Genomic DNA, 13,441 nt, shown 5'->3' with positions numbered 1-13,441 from the left:
TTAAAAGTGTGAGAATGTGAGGTAATGATATTGTGGGTGATTTTGTATACTCCTTTATCAGTTTATTCAGTTTGAATTTTTCAGAATTTTATAGTTCATAATGCCAATTAAGCAGTCATAAATAAATCATAAATAGCTTTTTTGTTAGCTATTTTTAAATTGAGGCAAGGTAGTGCAAGCTATTTCCTAAAATAATGTATGTGATTGTGTTTGTGTGTGTTTAAAGTTAGGTATATATTGCATTTACCTAGCACTGACTTCTGACTCATTAGCAAAGTAGACTAATTTTAATCAATTGCCAAAATATTCATAAATAATCATGTAGTCATGTTCATTTCTCAATGAGGCAAACCACAAATTACTTGAACAGCAACCAGAATAGAAGAAAAATGTTTTCTACTTCAACGAAGGCTTTGTTATAGTCTCCATAGAGAAGAGGAACAAAGTAAACACAATGTAAGAACTTTATTAAGTTTTTCTTCTGAATATTTCAGAAATACAGGAATTAGCCTACATGTTAGGCTGATTTGACTGTAAAATAGAAGGTATTTCTTCCCTAGGCTTATAAAAAAACTCTTGGTTTGGGTGTGTATAAATATTTTAATTCCTACATGTTAACATCACAACCCTACCCAATGCCATACTTTTTAAAAGACACTATTTCTCTTATTTATTTGTTGAATAATGGATACAAAAATACAATTAGACAGAATGAGTAAGATCTAGTATTTGATAGCACAACAAGGTACCTACAGTCAAGGACAGATTGTCTTCTTTGGGGAATTACATATACAAAGATGTACTGTGCAAGTTTTCCTATCCTTCACTATCTCTCATAAATATCTATAATTTGTATGTAATCTTCTTTACTCCTTACATTTTTCACAGAGCTTCTTGAATATAAAATACTGAAATTTAAAAATTCAATGAAGTGTTTTAATCAGTTATAAGATTCGGAAAGTGTGTTATTTTGGGGGCCAAAATAGTTCTCTAATATTTGTGATAACCAAGTTGACTCTTAATTAGCAAACGTTTATAAAGTAAGGTAATTCGCTAGTCTAGTTCCCTTCAGTTTCATAAAAAAGTTCCCTTAATTATATCTGACTTATAGATATAATTAACTGACTTATAGAATCATAGATATAAAAACATCCAAAATTTTATGCATCTATACATGCATACATTTATTTAGAGCATAAATAGGATCACATTATGCATTAGTTTATAACCTGTTTTTCCACCTTAATAATATACTATGAAAATCAATCTACATCTGTACTGTGGAAATTGTATGTGTTCCAAATTATTTGTTTCAGTCTTCATTAAAATTAAAGTTGAAATAATGACAATTATTTTAATTGCACAGACGCTGAACAAGTTTCAAATTTTAAACTATTGACATAACATTTTGAGACTCAAAAGCATGAAGCTGTCCAATACAAATGTATATAGATAATGGTAATCATTTGAGAATGTGCCCAGGTCTTAAAGGTTCTAAAAACATAAGATTACTAAGGTCAGTTAGGTATCCTTGCCATATTTATATTTATTCTATATTTTGTAAGTACAAAATTACTCTTAGCTAGTTTGTAAAACTCTCATAAAGATCCCATTTCAGCCACGGTGACTTTTCATTAGAGTCTTTAACCCATGTGTGAGACTAGAGTATTTATGTATATGATTTTGAAGGATGCTTTATTTTTTCATGAATGCTTGCTCTTGGAAATTAAATTCAGATTGACTCATTAGCCTTGTCATATTTAAACTAACTACCTGAATTTACTAATTTTTAAATAACAAAACTGTATAAACCCTTCATATTCTTTGATTAGCTTAAAAAGTAACCTTTCCCCTCTTTTTATCAGAAAGTCTATAAAAATATAACATAGATTATACTTTATAACATGAAATCTATGTTATTTAACATAAAACATCTATTTTATCCTGTTTCTAAAAATCTGCACTGTATTTGCTTTTGGAGATGTGCCATAATTTATTCAACCATCAATTTTTGGTGGATATTTAGGTTGTTTTGAGTATTTAAAACTTTTATAGCACCTGGAAAATATTACTTGTACAAAATAGGTTATATGTATTCACTGAATAAAAAAATCTTCTCTAGATTGCCTCAGGTCCTCAAAAGTTGGGAGGTTTTTATTTATTAAATTCTATATCCCAAAGCCCTCAGTTCACAGGACACACATCTAACTCATTAAATTGTACTGAGTGTTGAGACTGTTTTTTGGGAAGGTAAGGCTTGAATGTATGGCTATGGATGGACGTCCTCTTCCTAAGATGTCTGTGAGTTGTATATATGGCTGGGTTTCACGGCCATGAACTAGAGGTTTAGAATGCCACAAGAACTGGGCCTTCAGTGACATGAGGACAATGAAATCAAAACATGGAAAAAAGCAAGCACTTACCTGAATGAGGAACATAGCTATGTGGTGAAATTCTCCACGTCCTCCTTGCTTAACAGGAACTGTCATAAAGAATTTGCTGCCATCTCTAGAAAACACGGGCTCCTCATTCTAAAATATGGAAGAGCACAGAACAATCTCAAAAAGACGCGTGCAACCTGTGCTGCTTACTGTTCATTCCTTCATGGGTTATACCAAATACTGATTTAAAATTAGTTAGGAAAATGGGCACACTACTCTAAATAAATGAATGTATGCTATTTTTTAGTTTTTTAAAAGTAAATCTGATACATTCTATACATATGTGGTTGAGTTGTGGGAAGGATAAGAAGATTTTGTGCATGGTGGATATGAATGATTTACTATTAGACTAAAGACACTTTCTAAATTGGTTCAAACAAGAACTGTCATATCTTCACATGGGATTGTGTTTAGTGATATATCTTTCAAAGATAAGGAACATGAAAACATCTGCACCAGTTTATCAAAATAAATCTTTTAATTATAAAATTCTGTAATATATTTTTTGAAATCCTTTCTTCAGCAACTGTAGGTACTTGAAGGTTCATTTCTGATAATGTATTCATAAATTTACTGAAAATACATAAGACAACAGGCCACAAAATTGAAAGGATTCTATAGAAAGTTATTTAATTCAAATTTACCATCCTTACTGCTCATCTCTCCACAAACACAGAAACACAAATGCCCAACTACAACTGTGAGCCCATTTGATAATTTTTAAACTCTGGTGACACATTAAATCAATAGAATTATTTTTGAAAATTAATTGATGAAAGTCATATATACATATATACACACATATATTTTACATATACACACGTATATATACATATATATACACAAACATTAAGAAAATAGATTTATCTGATGAAACATTGAGTTTTTTCTGCTGGATTCATGAGAGTGATTACATATATGGTATAAAGCAAGGCTTTGATATGGGTCCTGAGTAGCTCTGCGCAGTCACCTTCAAGCCCTTTTAGATGACTTGGCCCTCTACTGTCTTTCTGATCTCATATTTTTCATTTTCTTGCTTCTTCACTCGGTTCCTGCACGATCCTGCTCCAGGGCTTTTGTACTTTGTATTCTCTTGGTCTGGCTCTTCCTCTTACCTCTTTCAGGTCTCTGGTCTGAAATCTCCTTATCAATAAGGTGTTTCCTTATTACTCTATATAAAGTGAGACTAGGAAAGTCAGACCATCCAGCTCTATCTGACATCTATCATCTCCTTTTATTTTCTTTCTAGTTTTCCATAGCACCTGATATAGTTTGGATCTGTGTCCCAACCAAAACTCATGTCATATTGAAATCCCCAGTGTTGGAGGTGGGGCCTGGTGGGAGGTGACTGGATCATGGGGATGAATCCTTCATGAATGGTTTAGCAGCATCCCCTGGGTGCTATCTCATGACAGTGAGTGAATGAGTTATTACAAGATCTGGCTGTTTAAAAGTGTATAATGCCTCCCCCATCCCTCTCTTTCACCTTCTCAGGCCACGTGAAGTGTTGCTCCATGTTTGCCTTCTGCCATGATTGGAAGCTTTTTGAGGTCTCTCTGGAAGCAGAAGCTACTATGCTTCTGTACAGCCTGCAGTACTTAGAGCCAATTAGACTTCTTTTCTTTATGCATTACCTGGTCTCTTACAGCTGTGCAAGAATGGACTAATACAGCAACTAACACCATTCAGTGTATGATTTGTGTATGTATGTGCTTGTATATGAATGTATGTATGTATGCATGCATGAGATTGGTACAAAAGTAATTGTGGTTTTTGCTATTACTTTTGATGGCAAAGTATGTATATGAATGTATGTACATATGTACATATCATATATGAATATATGTATATATGAGATTGGTGCAGAAGTAATTGAGGTTCTTGCCAGGAAAAGTAATGCCATTAAAAGCCATTCTCCCTTTGTACTTCTCTCAAAAGATGAATAGCTTTTTTCTCATATACGGATATATGAGCATTCTCCCATTTACATTGCCTTCTTCCCATTAATAGTAATGGCAAGAACCTCAATTACTTATGCACCAGTCTCATATTTACATATGTATGTATGTATGTATGTATGTACGTATGCATGCAGTTCTCTGTAAATGTACGCCCCATAGGCAGGAAACTTGTATTTTTCACTATTGCATCTGTAGCACCTGGAACAGTGAATATCATGTAAATTGAGTTCAATAATTATTTACCGAATGAATCAGGCAATTAATAAGTATTTTAATATACTGAACAGTCTGATTTTAGCTTCATTTATAATACATCTCTTGACAGTAAAACAAGGATATTTTCCTTATCTGCCTTATGAACATTCATGAAAATATAAGTAACATATGTAATAAATTTAAATTTCTAAAGTAATATACCATTCAAGGTTGGAAAAATTGTATAACTGAGCATATAATGGATACTGACAAAATACTTGACTGGGTGAATCACTTCTTTCAACTATAATAAAGTCAATAATTCTATTTGTTCCATCTCCTGCTCCTGTGGGATATTTCTCTCTTGGAGTTTCTTTTGTCTAGAACAACCTTTTCGTCTTCCTTTTTCTGCTAAATCTTATTCATTTTTTACTTATTCTCATGAAACAAAAGAATTTCAAAGATTTCCCTAGTTAGGAAATGTCTCCTCAGATATTCTAAAAAGTATCTTGTATTCATCTTTATCATGGCTTCCAGTGCAGTCTATTACATTGATCTATTAACTTTTTGGCTTCCTTCACTAGGCAATTAATAACTGAACTAAATTTTAAATTTTATCTGTTTAGCTCTATTGCGTAGGATGTGGTAGGTCCCAACTCATAATTGGTGAATAGATGAATGTATGGATACAATGAACAAAAATACTAGTTATATATATCATTCTATCCACCAGATTTACCCTCACATAGCAACTCCTACCTTACCATTCTCCCTTTGTACTTCTCTCAAAAGATTAATAGCTTTTTTCTCATATACTGATATATATGAGCATTCTCCCATTTACATTGCCTTCTTCCCAGTTCTAGTACCTTACAAGTAGTTCAGAAAAGGAAAAGATGAGGGCTACAATCTCAAACGCCTTGCTGGACTAAAAAATCTGCCCCCCACACTTGACAATGTCTGGTGATAAACATTCAGTTCCATACAAGCAGTGCCAATCTCACTGCTCAGTTTCATGACATTATACAAGTCAGTGTTTTTGACACACAATATGGTGAACTGGGGATATTGGACTCTATCCCTTGACCAAATCTATCATACAGTGGTCATCCCAACTGCATGTCCCTTGAAAGCTAGGCTAAGCATGCCTACTTCTCTTTGCCTTATCTACTATGCAAAAAGAGTACATGATGATTCTATTAAATGTATAATTATCTTAGAAATTTGCTACTTCTTATTAATGCTACCATGCTCATCCATTAAATTTCATATAACACTAAGTATTTCATAAAATTCTCTTAGAGCTTCTGAAGAAAAAAATCAACTGTGAAAAATGACCAACGGCATTTACTAACTGAATAATAACTGGATGCTTTGTTTTTTAAAATAAGTTTCTATTAAACATTCATAAATTTGGGATTTAAAAATTAGATAGCATAATCTCTAAAGAACATGCATTATGTTAACATATGTTAAACTATTATGAATGTCACTGGCAATAAAAGTAACAGCAAAAGATGTTTAATAACGGAGGGAAATTCAGAATGCATCAGTATTGTGTGTTATATATTTTTCATTGTTCTTATTTTCTGCATCTAACTGAAACTTGTGAGTCTATTATTGGCTGCAAAATCAGAGATTTTTTCCATTTTATTTTGTATATTGACTAAGGTAAAAGTATTTATATTAATAGATAATCATGTATAAAGACACATATACTCATAATATATATACAAACATGAATCTGTGTCTATCCATCTACCTACCCTTCAGACAAACAATTATTTATAATCCTTTTTACTTTTGTTCTTAATCATTCAGTAACTATCTATTGAGCTCTTCTTACATTTCGAACTCTATACTAGGCATTTGATTTACAATTAGGAGCAAAAAATAAACATCCTCACACCCTTGTATCTTAGCTAAAAAAAAAAAAAAAAAAACATAGCAATAATTGTGTAAGTGTTACACAAAGATTACACTTGACTTTAATATAACTTTTATTGGGAGATGTGATTTGGTTAGGCTAGAGGAAGTGACTTCTTATGTAGGTGATTTAAGCCAAGGTTTGAAAAAGAAATAGGCTTCAAATAAGGAAGTTTGAGGGAATTTTGTTCAGAAGGAAGGGCACTCATGAAGTCCCTGTGCATATGAGGGTCCATGTAGCTAGACTGGAGAAAACACGTAAAATGATTCTATGACACAGAGCTGAAAAAGTTTTCACTTTCATCACTTGTGGACCTTTTAAGGATGTTGGTCTTTATCTGAAGGACAGAAAGAAGAGAGAAAAGTTCTTTGAGTTGTGGAAGTGCAAGTATGAGGGGAATGCTAGTAGCAACAATTAAATGCATATTTTAAAAAGGTCACTCAGTCAGCCTGCAGTGTGAACAGATTGGCAGGTGCCTGAGGGGTTGAGATGTGCTGGATCTGTAGTTTGAACATGGACAGTGTTTGTGAATTAGAGGAAAGTAAATTGACTTGAGAGATGTTTGAAAGTAAAATATGTACATATTAATTATATATAGATAAAAACGAGAAAAGATTCAAGGATGACTATTAGATAAATAGTTTTAAGATCTGCATGGATAATTATGTCATTGACTCCTATGATAAAAATAAATAAGACTGACTGGAAAAGGAATGAGTTCAGTTTAGACCTGGGGAGTATGAAGCTACTTTTACAGATTTAGGAGGAGATGGCAAGCATAAATTTGGATATTTCAGAACTCACTGAAGTGTCTGGATAAATGTGAAGGTTCAAAATACGGGTGGGTGGTCATTAACACCACAGACAGAATATAAAATAAAAGAGGGCTTTAAAGAACAAAAAGAAAGCCAAACCAAACCATACCACACATATTATTTCTCTTTGTAAAAACTCAGTAATGGAGTTAAGAGTAAAATGAATTCAGCTATATTTTAAAAAGTTCTTTGTGTTTCCTTCTGAATTGTCCAGGATGAGACCATGTAACGGTGATTAGGTTTTTAGTCTGTCATGTTCATCTTGATTCCAGCCTCATTTATGTCACAAACTAGAATTGTGAGCTAGAATACAACTAAGAAGAGAAGTATTTATTTGGATAATCTCCATGATCAATTTATGTAAAGGTCAGGTCAATTTTTCAGACAATTTGAACAATGCTAATGATTTCCAGTTTGGTTAGGTCCTGAGTTTTTCTCCTTCATCTACACAAAAGTATACTTACCCATATAATTTAAAAAGTGATCCCGGCAGTTATTCTGCAATTTATGTCTCATAAAAAAATGGAAGGAACCTTTTCACAAATGGTGCCATATAAAGTCCAAGTGATAAGTGATCCTTTTAATGAAAAAGGATCACTCTGTCAAACCTAGCAAAGCCTTAAACTCATACTTTTCACAGAAAGTTATCACATAAGAAATGGGTAAACAGGATGGTCACAATGGCCAAGATGTGACAGACCACCTATACTGTACCTGCTTAGAGAGCCACGTATCTGATGTCATCTCATATTTCTGAAACAAAACAAGTAACTCCATGAAGCATCTAAAGACCAAAATGAGCATATATAAATTTAACTTTTTAAAAACACAGTTTTCATCGGGTTTTTTTTTTTTTTTTTTTTTTTTTTTTACCTCTCTTCAACTGGTGAAATACCATGAGAGATTTCATTGTCATTATTGATTTAATCTGAATGAGTAAGTAGAGAATAGGGACTAAATGATAATTTAATTATAAAGTCTTTTCTTTGGTGAACTCTTTCAGAATTCCCAGCAGTACCTCACCAGGGATAGAGGATCATTTTCCAGCTCTGTTTGATTACCTCATTCAAACTGTTTTGAACCTCCAGACACTGTCTCTTTTCACCTCTAGGCATCATTGGGAGACAAAATTATTAAGTCCTTCAAAGCAACTGGGCAAGCAGCCAGGAATAAAATTAAAAAGTAGACATTCTTTCAATATTCAATTCACTCATAATCATGGCCTTCTTTTTTTCTTATCAGTAGTAACTCAGTCTTTGAGAAAAACATGAAACATTTGAAATGACAAAATTATGTGGCCCTTCAAAACAGTCTTGGAATAGATGAGAGCCAAAATCATACTACAAAAAGCAAAATTAGACTAATTTAACCTCAAGTTAAATATATGTAGAAAAAACAAGCTTTAGAAATACTGTTTACATGTAATGACATGAAATATCTTGTGGTTTCCTGAAAGAAATGATTCTATAATAAAACTATTTGAATTAAGAAAGATAAGTAACAATATATGAAGGATTGTCCTATATGCAGAGGTATCCATCTCAAATTGTTAATAATAAATTATTTATAGGTTTTAAAATACTAATTTCTTTTTTCTAAATTCATGTTATGATTATATTATAATTGATCACTTTCTCTTTTCAGGGCATTTTTTTTTATATATATCTTCATTACATGAAGATATAAAAAAAAACTAACTGAATCATTTCTTTGTTCTCCATTTACACTCTAGTAATAACCATTATTGATATCTATAAAGCACAGAAATAAAATAGACACCAATGCCACTGCTTGTTAGTACCACCAAGTTTTGGTAGAATCCATGAGAGCCCAAAACTTCATGTGTTATTGTTTGTCTCATTATTTCAATTAACAGAATACAAAGTTTTTTAAACGCCATACATAGAATAAAATATATTACAATATCAATAAGGTGTCAAATCAATAGTATGATAGGATTACTGTATCTGTTTTCTATTGAAGCATTTTAATTTATCTTTGCAGTTATCTGTATGCAACGAAAATATTTACAATATCTTTATCTAGAAGGGCTTTCTCTAATTAACTACAATATATGTAGGCTGATTTTTAAATTTTTACTTTAATTTTTTATGTAAAAATCAAGACGGTGTCTCATTATGTTGCCCAGGTAGGTCTCGAACTCTTAGCCTCAAGCCATTCTCCCCACTTGGCCTCCCAAAGTTTGGAATAACTGGTGTGAGCTACCCATGGCTGGCCTGTGTCTTTTTCTTCTTCTTCTTCTTTTTAAGACAAAGTCTTTCTTTGTTGCCCAGGCTGGAATGCAGTGGCCCTATCTTGACTCACTGCAACCTCTGCCTCCCAAATTCAAGCAATTCTCCTGCTTCAGCCTCCTGAGTAGCTGGTATTACAGGTGTGCACCACCATGCCCGGCGAATTTTTGTAGTTTTAGTAGAGACAGGGTTTCACCATGTTGGCCAGGCTGGTCTCAAACTCCTGGCCTCAGGTGATCTGCCCACGTTGGCCTCCCAAAGTGCTGGGATTACAGGCATAAGCCACCACAGCTGGCCTGTAGGCCAGTTTTTAAATGACTTACTAATCAGCCAAATAAGAAACCAGCCAGAACACTTTAACAGATACATGGAGAAATCCCAGTCAACCTATAATCTAGCCAAAAGAAAGAGACGAATTTTCTAACAATACAAGCTTAATGAGAAGAGCATCAAATGGTTCATTTAACTATCTCATTTCCACGACTATACTCATCATTCTACTCAAAGAGAAGTCTGCCTCTTGAGATCTCTTCTTCACAGACTATTTAAATAATATGTTTTAAAGTTTTCACCTATAGTGAATTGCACAGATTTGAAGTATATAATGTGATGAGTTTGACAAATTGATCCCATCAAGTTATAGGACCTTTATTTCTCCCCAAAACATTATCTCATGCTCCTCCCCGGAGGTTCTCAAAAGGCAATCACTTCTGATCTTTTTCCCCAGAGATAGCATATGCCTGTGTTAGAAATTCAGGTAATTGAAATCATGTATTAAATACATATTATGTACTGTGTAGTATGAGGTTTCTTTCACACCACATGTTTTTGAGATTCACTCATGTTGTTGAGTATATCAGTATTTTGTTTCTACTACCAAGTAGAATTCCATTGTGTAGCTATACCTTACGTTAAAGTCTATTCCCTGTTACTGGACAATTAAATAGTCTCTACTTTTTAGCTATTGTAAATAAAGCTTCTCTACAGACGGTTTTTCACCAATCCTTTGGTGGACACATTTTCATTTCATGCGCAAATACTTTATAATGGAATTATAATGTATGGGTTTGTTTTTTGTTTGTTTGTTTTTTGTATTTTTTTGTGACAGAGTTTCACTGTTGTTGCCCAGACTGGAGTGCAAGGGCATGATCTCGGCTCACAGCGACCTCCACCTCCCAGGTTCAAGCAATTGTGCTGCCTCAGCCTACCAAGTAGCTGGGATTACAGGCATGTACCAACATGCCGGGTTAATTTTGTATTTTTAGTAGGGACAGGGTTTCTCCATGTTAGTTAGGCTGGTCTCGAACTCCCGACCTCAGGTGATCTGCATGCCTCGGCCTCCCAAAGTGCTGGGATTACAGGCATGAGCCGCCATACCTGGCCTATAATGTACGTTTTTATATATGTGCATGTGTGTGTATATATATGTGTGTGTGTCTCATTCATATATACACAAAAAATTATATTTACATATATGTTTAATTTTATTGGGAACTAAAATATTATTTTAATGTAATAGTATTATTTTACATCCCCACCTGCAAAGAATGAGAATTGCTGTCCTTCACGTCCTCTTTAACAGTTAATGTTGTCAGTATTTTTGTGATTTTAGTGTAGTCATTCTAATGATGTGTAGTATTATATTGTTATAATTTTAATCTACATTTTGCTAATGTCTAATGAAGTTGTATACTTTTATTTCTTATTTTTTAATTTTGTATATAGTAATGGGATCTCATTTTGTTGTCCAGGCTGGTCTTGAACTCTTGGCCTCAAAAGATCCTCTCACGTCAGCCTCCCAAATTACTAAAATTACAAGGATGAGCCACTATACCTCGCCAAATGTTGAGTACTTTTTCATGTGTTCATTCTCTTCCTTATAAGTAACTGTTCACATGTTTTGATGTTTTTATGAGGTTGTATTTTTATTATTGAGTTATAGAATTTCTTTATATGTATTTTTTTCTGATACACATTTTGCAAACTATTTTCTTCCAGACTGTAGTTTGCAGATCCATTTCCTTAATGGTGTCTTTCATGGGAAGTTTCTAATTTTATTGATGTCCAATTTATTATTTCGTAATTAACGATTTTTTGCCTTATTCAGTATAGTAAGGTTTTATTTCATATTTTCCCCTAGAACATTGACAGTATTAGCTCTTAAATTTAGGGCTATGATTTATCCCAAATTGATTTTAGAATATTATATGAGATGTCGAATATCATTTTTGTTTTAATCCAACAGGGATGCCAATTATTTCAGCACGATTTTTCTCCATCGAACTGCCTTAGCACCTGTGTAGAAAATCAATCAATCATATAAACGTGGGTCTGTTCTCTGGAAACCAATTTAGTTGACCTATTTGTGGTCCTTATGCCTCCACTAGCATCTCTAGGTTTTTGCAGCTTTTTATTTATTCTTGAAGTCAGGTAGGGCTAACTCCTTCAATTTTATTCTTTTACAGGATTGCTTTGACTTGTTCAGGTATTTTTTGTTTCCGTACTAATTTTAAAAACAGCTTGTCTGTTCTGACAAAAAAATCAGAAGGGACTTTAATTGGTTTTATATTAAAATTATGGTTAAATTTGGGTAGAATTAATATCTTAACAATATTCATCTTTTCTATTTAAAAACATGGAATAGCTTCCATTTATTTAGGTCTCTCAAATGCCTTTTAGCAACGTTGTAGTATTCGGTATTGGGGTATTTCACAATATTTGTTAAGTTTATAATTGTGAATTTAAAGTTTTAAGGGTTTTAATGGTATTTTAACGGATTTTTTTTACTTAATATCACTAACATATAGAAATTATGTTTTGTTGTTTCTTCATTATTTTGAAACAAGTACAAACTTATAGACAAGTTAGAATACTGGTTTGAGAAACCTGAATATCCTCTGGACTTACCTGCCACCTGTTTATATTTTACCCCATTTGCTTCCTTACATATTGTGATTTTGTATTCTAGGGTTTTTTGTAGGCTTTTTTTTTAAATGTACACAATTTTGTTATCTATAAATACAGATTTACTTCTTCCTTTCCTAACACTATCCTGATTCCTTGTTAAGTGCGGCCTCTGGAAAAGTTTGCATCACAATACTGAGAATGGATACCCTTATTTCACTGCTAATCTTAACATGAATAAGGTTAGTGTTTGCACATTCAGTAAGGGGGTACTTTATGAGTATCTTTTAACGGATTGGGGATGTCTCTTCTTATTCATTTATGTTGAAAGTTATCATGAACTGGTTTTGAATATTATCAATTGCTTTTTCTTCATCTACCAAGATATTTAATTCCTTTTTCTTAATATAATAAATTATATTGATTGGTTTTCAATATTAAACCAACCTTAAATTCCTGGGATTAACCTCATTTGATCATAATGCACTATCCTCTATTTATATTGCTGGAATTGAGTATTGATATGTTTAAGGATTTTCTCATATTTGTGTTGATATGATTTGACTATGTCCCACCCAAATCACATCTTGAATTGTAACTCTCACAATTCCCATGCGTTGTGGGAGAAACCTGGTGGGAGGTGATTGAATTATGGGGGCGAGTGTTTCCTTTGCTGTTCTCGTGATAGTGAATGAATCTCACGAGATCTGATGATTTTGCATTGGGAGTTTCCCTGCACCAGCTCTGTCGTTGCCTCCTGCCATCCACGTAAGATGTCGCTTGTTCCTCCTTGCCTTCTGCCATGACTGTGAAGCCTCCCCAGACGTGCAGAACAGTAAGTCCAATAAACCTTATTATTTATTTATTTTTTTTGGAAATTGTGCAGTCTCGGGTATGTCTTTATTAGCAGCATGAAAACAGACTACTACATGTGTTAATGAGAGAG

General features: G+C 33.2%; 1 protein-coding gene across 1 annotated transcript in view; it reads right to left on the bottom strand.

Annotated features, from left to right (window-relative positions):
* Positions 1-13,441, bottom strand: part of DPP10 (dipeptidyl peptidase like 10) — a 720,618-nt gene that overhangs the window by 69,701 nt on the left and 637,476 nt on the right. The window contains exons 12-13 of the mRNA XM_033231721.1: positions 8,054-8,092; positions 2,424-2,531 (exon numbers count right to left, since the gene is read on the bottom strand). Of these exons, the coding sequence (XP_033087612.1) occupies positions 2,424-2,531; positions 8,054-8,092 (147 nt within the window). The remainder of the gene's footprint in view (positions 1-2,423; positions 2,532-8,053; positions 8,093-13,441) is intronic.

The sequence above is a fragment of the Trachypithecus francoisi genome, unplaced genomic scaffold (genome assembly GCF_009764315.1).
Source record: "Trachypithecus francoisi isolate TF-2019V2 unplaced genomic scaffold, Tfra_2.0 Lachesis_group13, whole genome shotgun sequence".
NCBI classification, from domain to species: domain Eukaryota; kingdom Metazoa; phylum Chordata; class Mammalia; order Primates; family Cercopithecidae; genus Trachypithecus; species Trachypithecus francoisi.
This window is presented reverse-complemented; position numbering and strand designations above follow the sequence as displayed.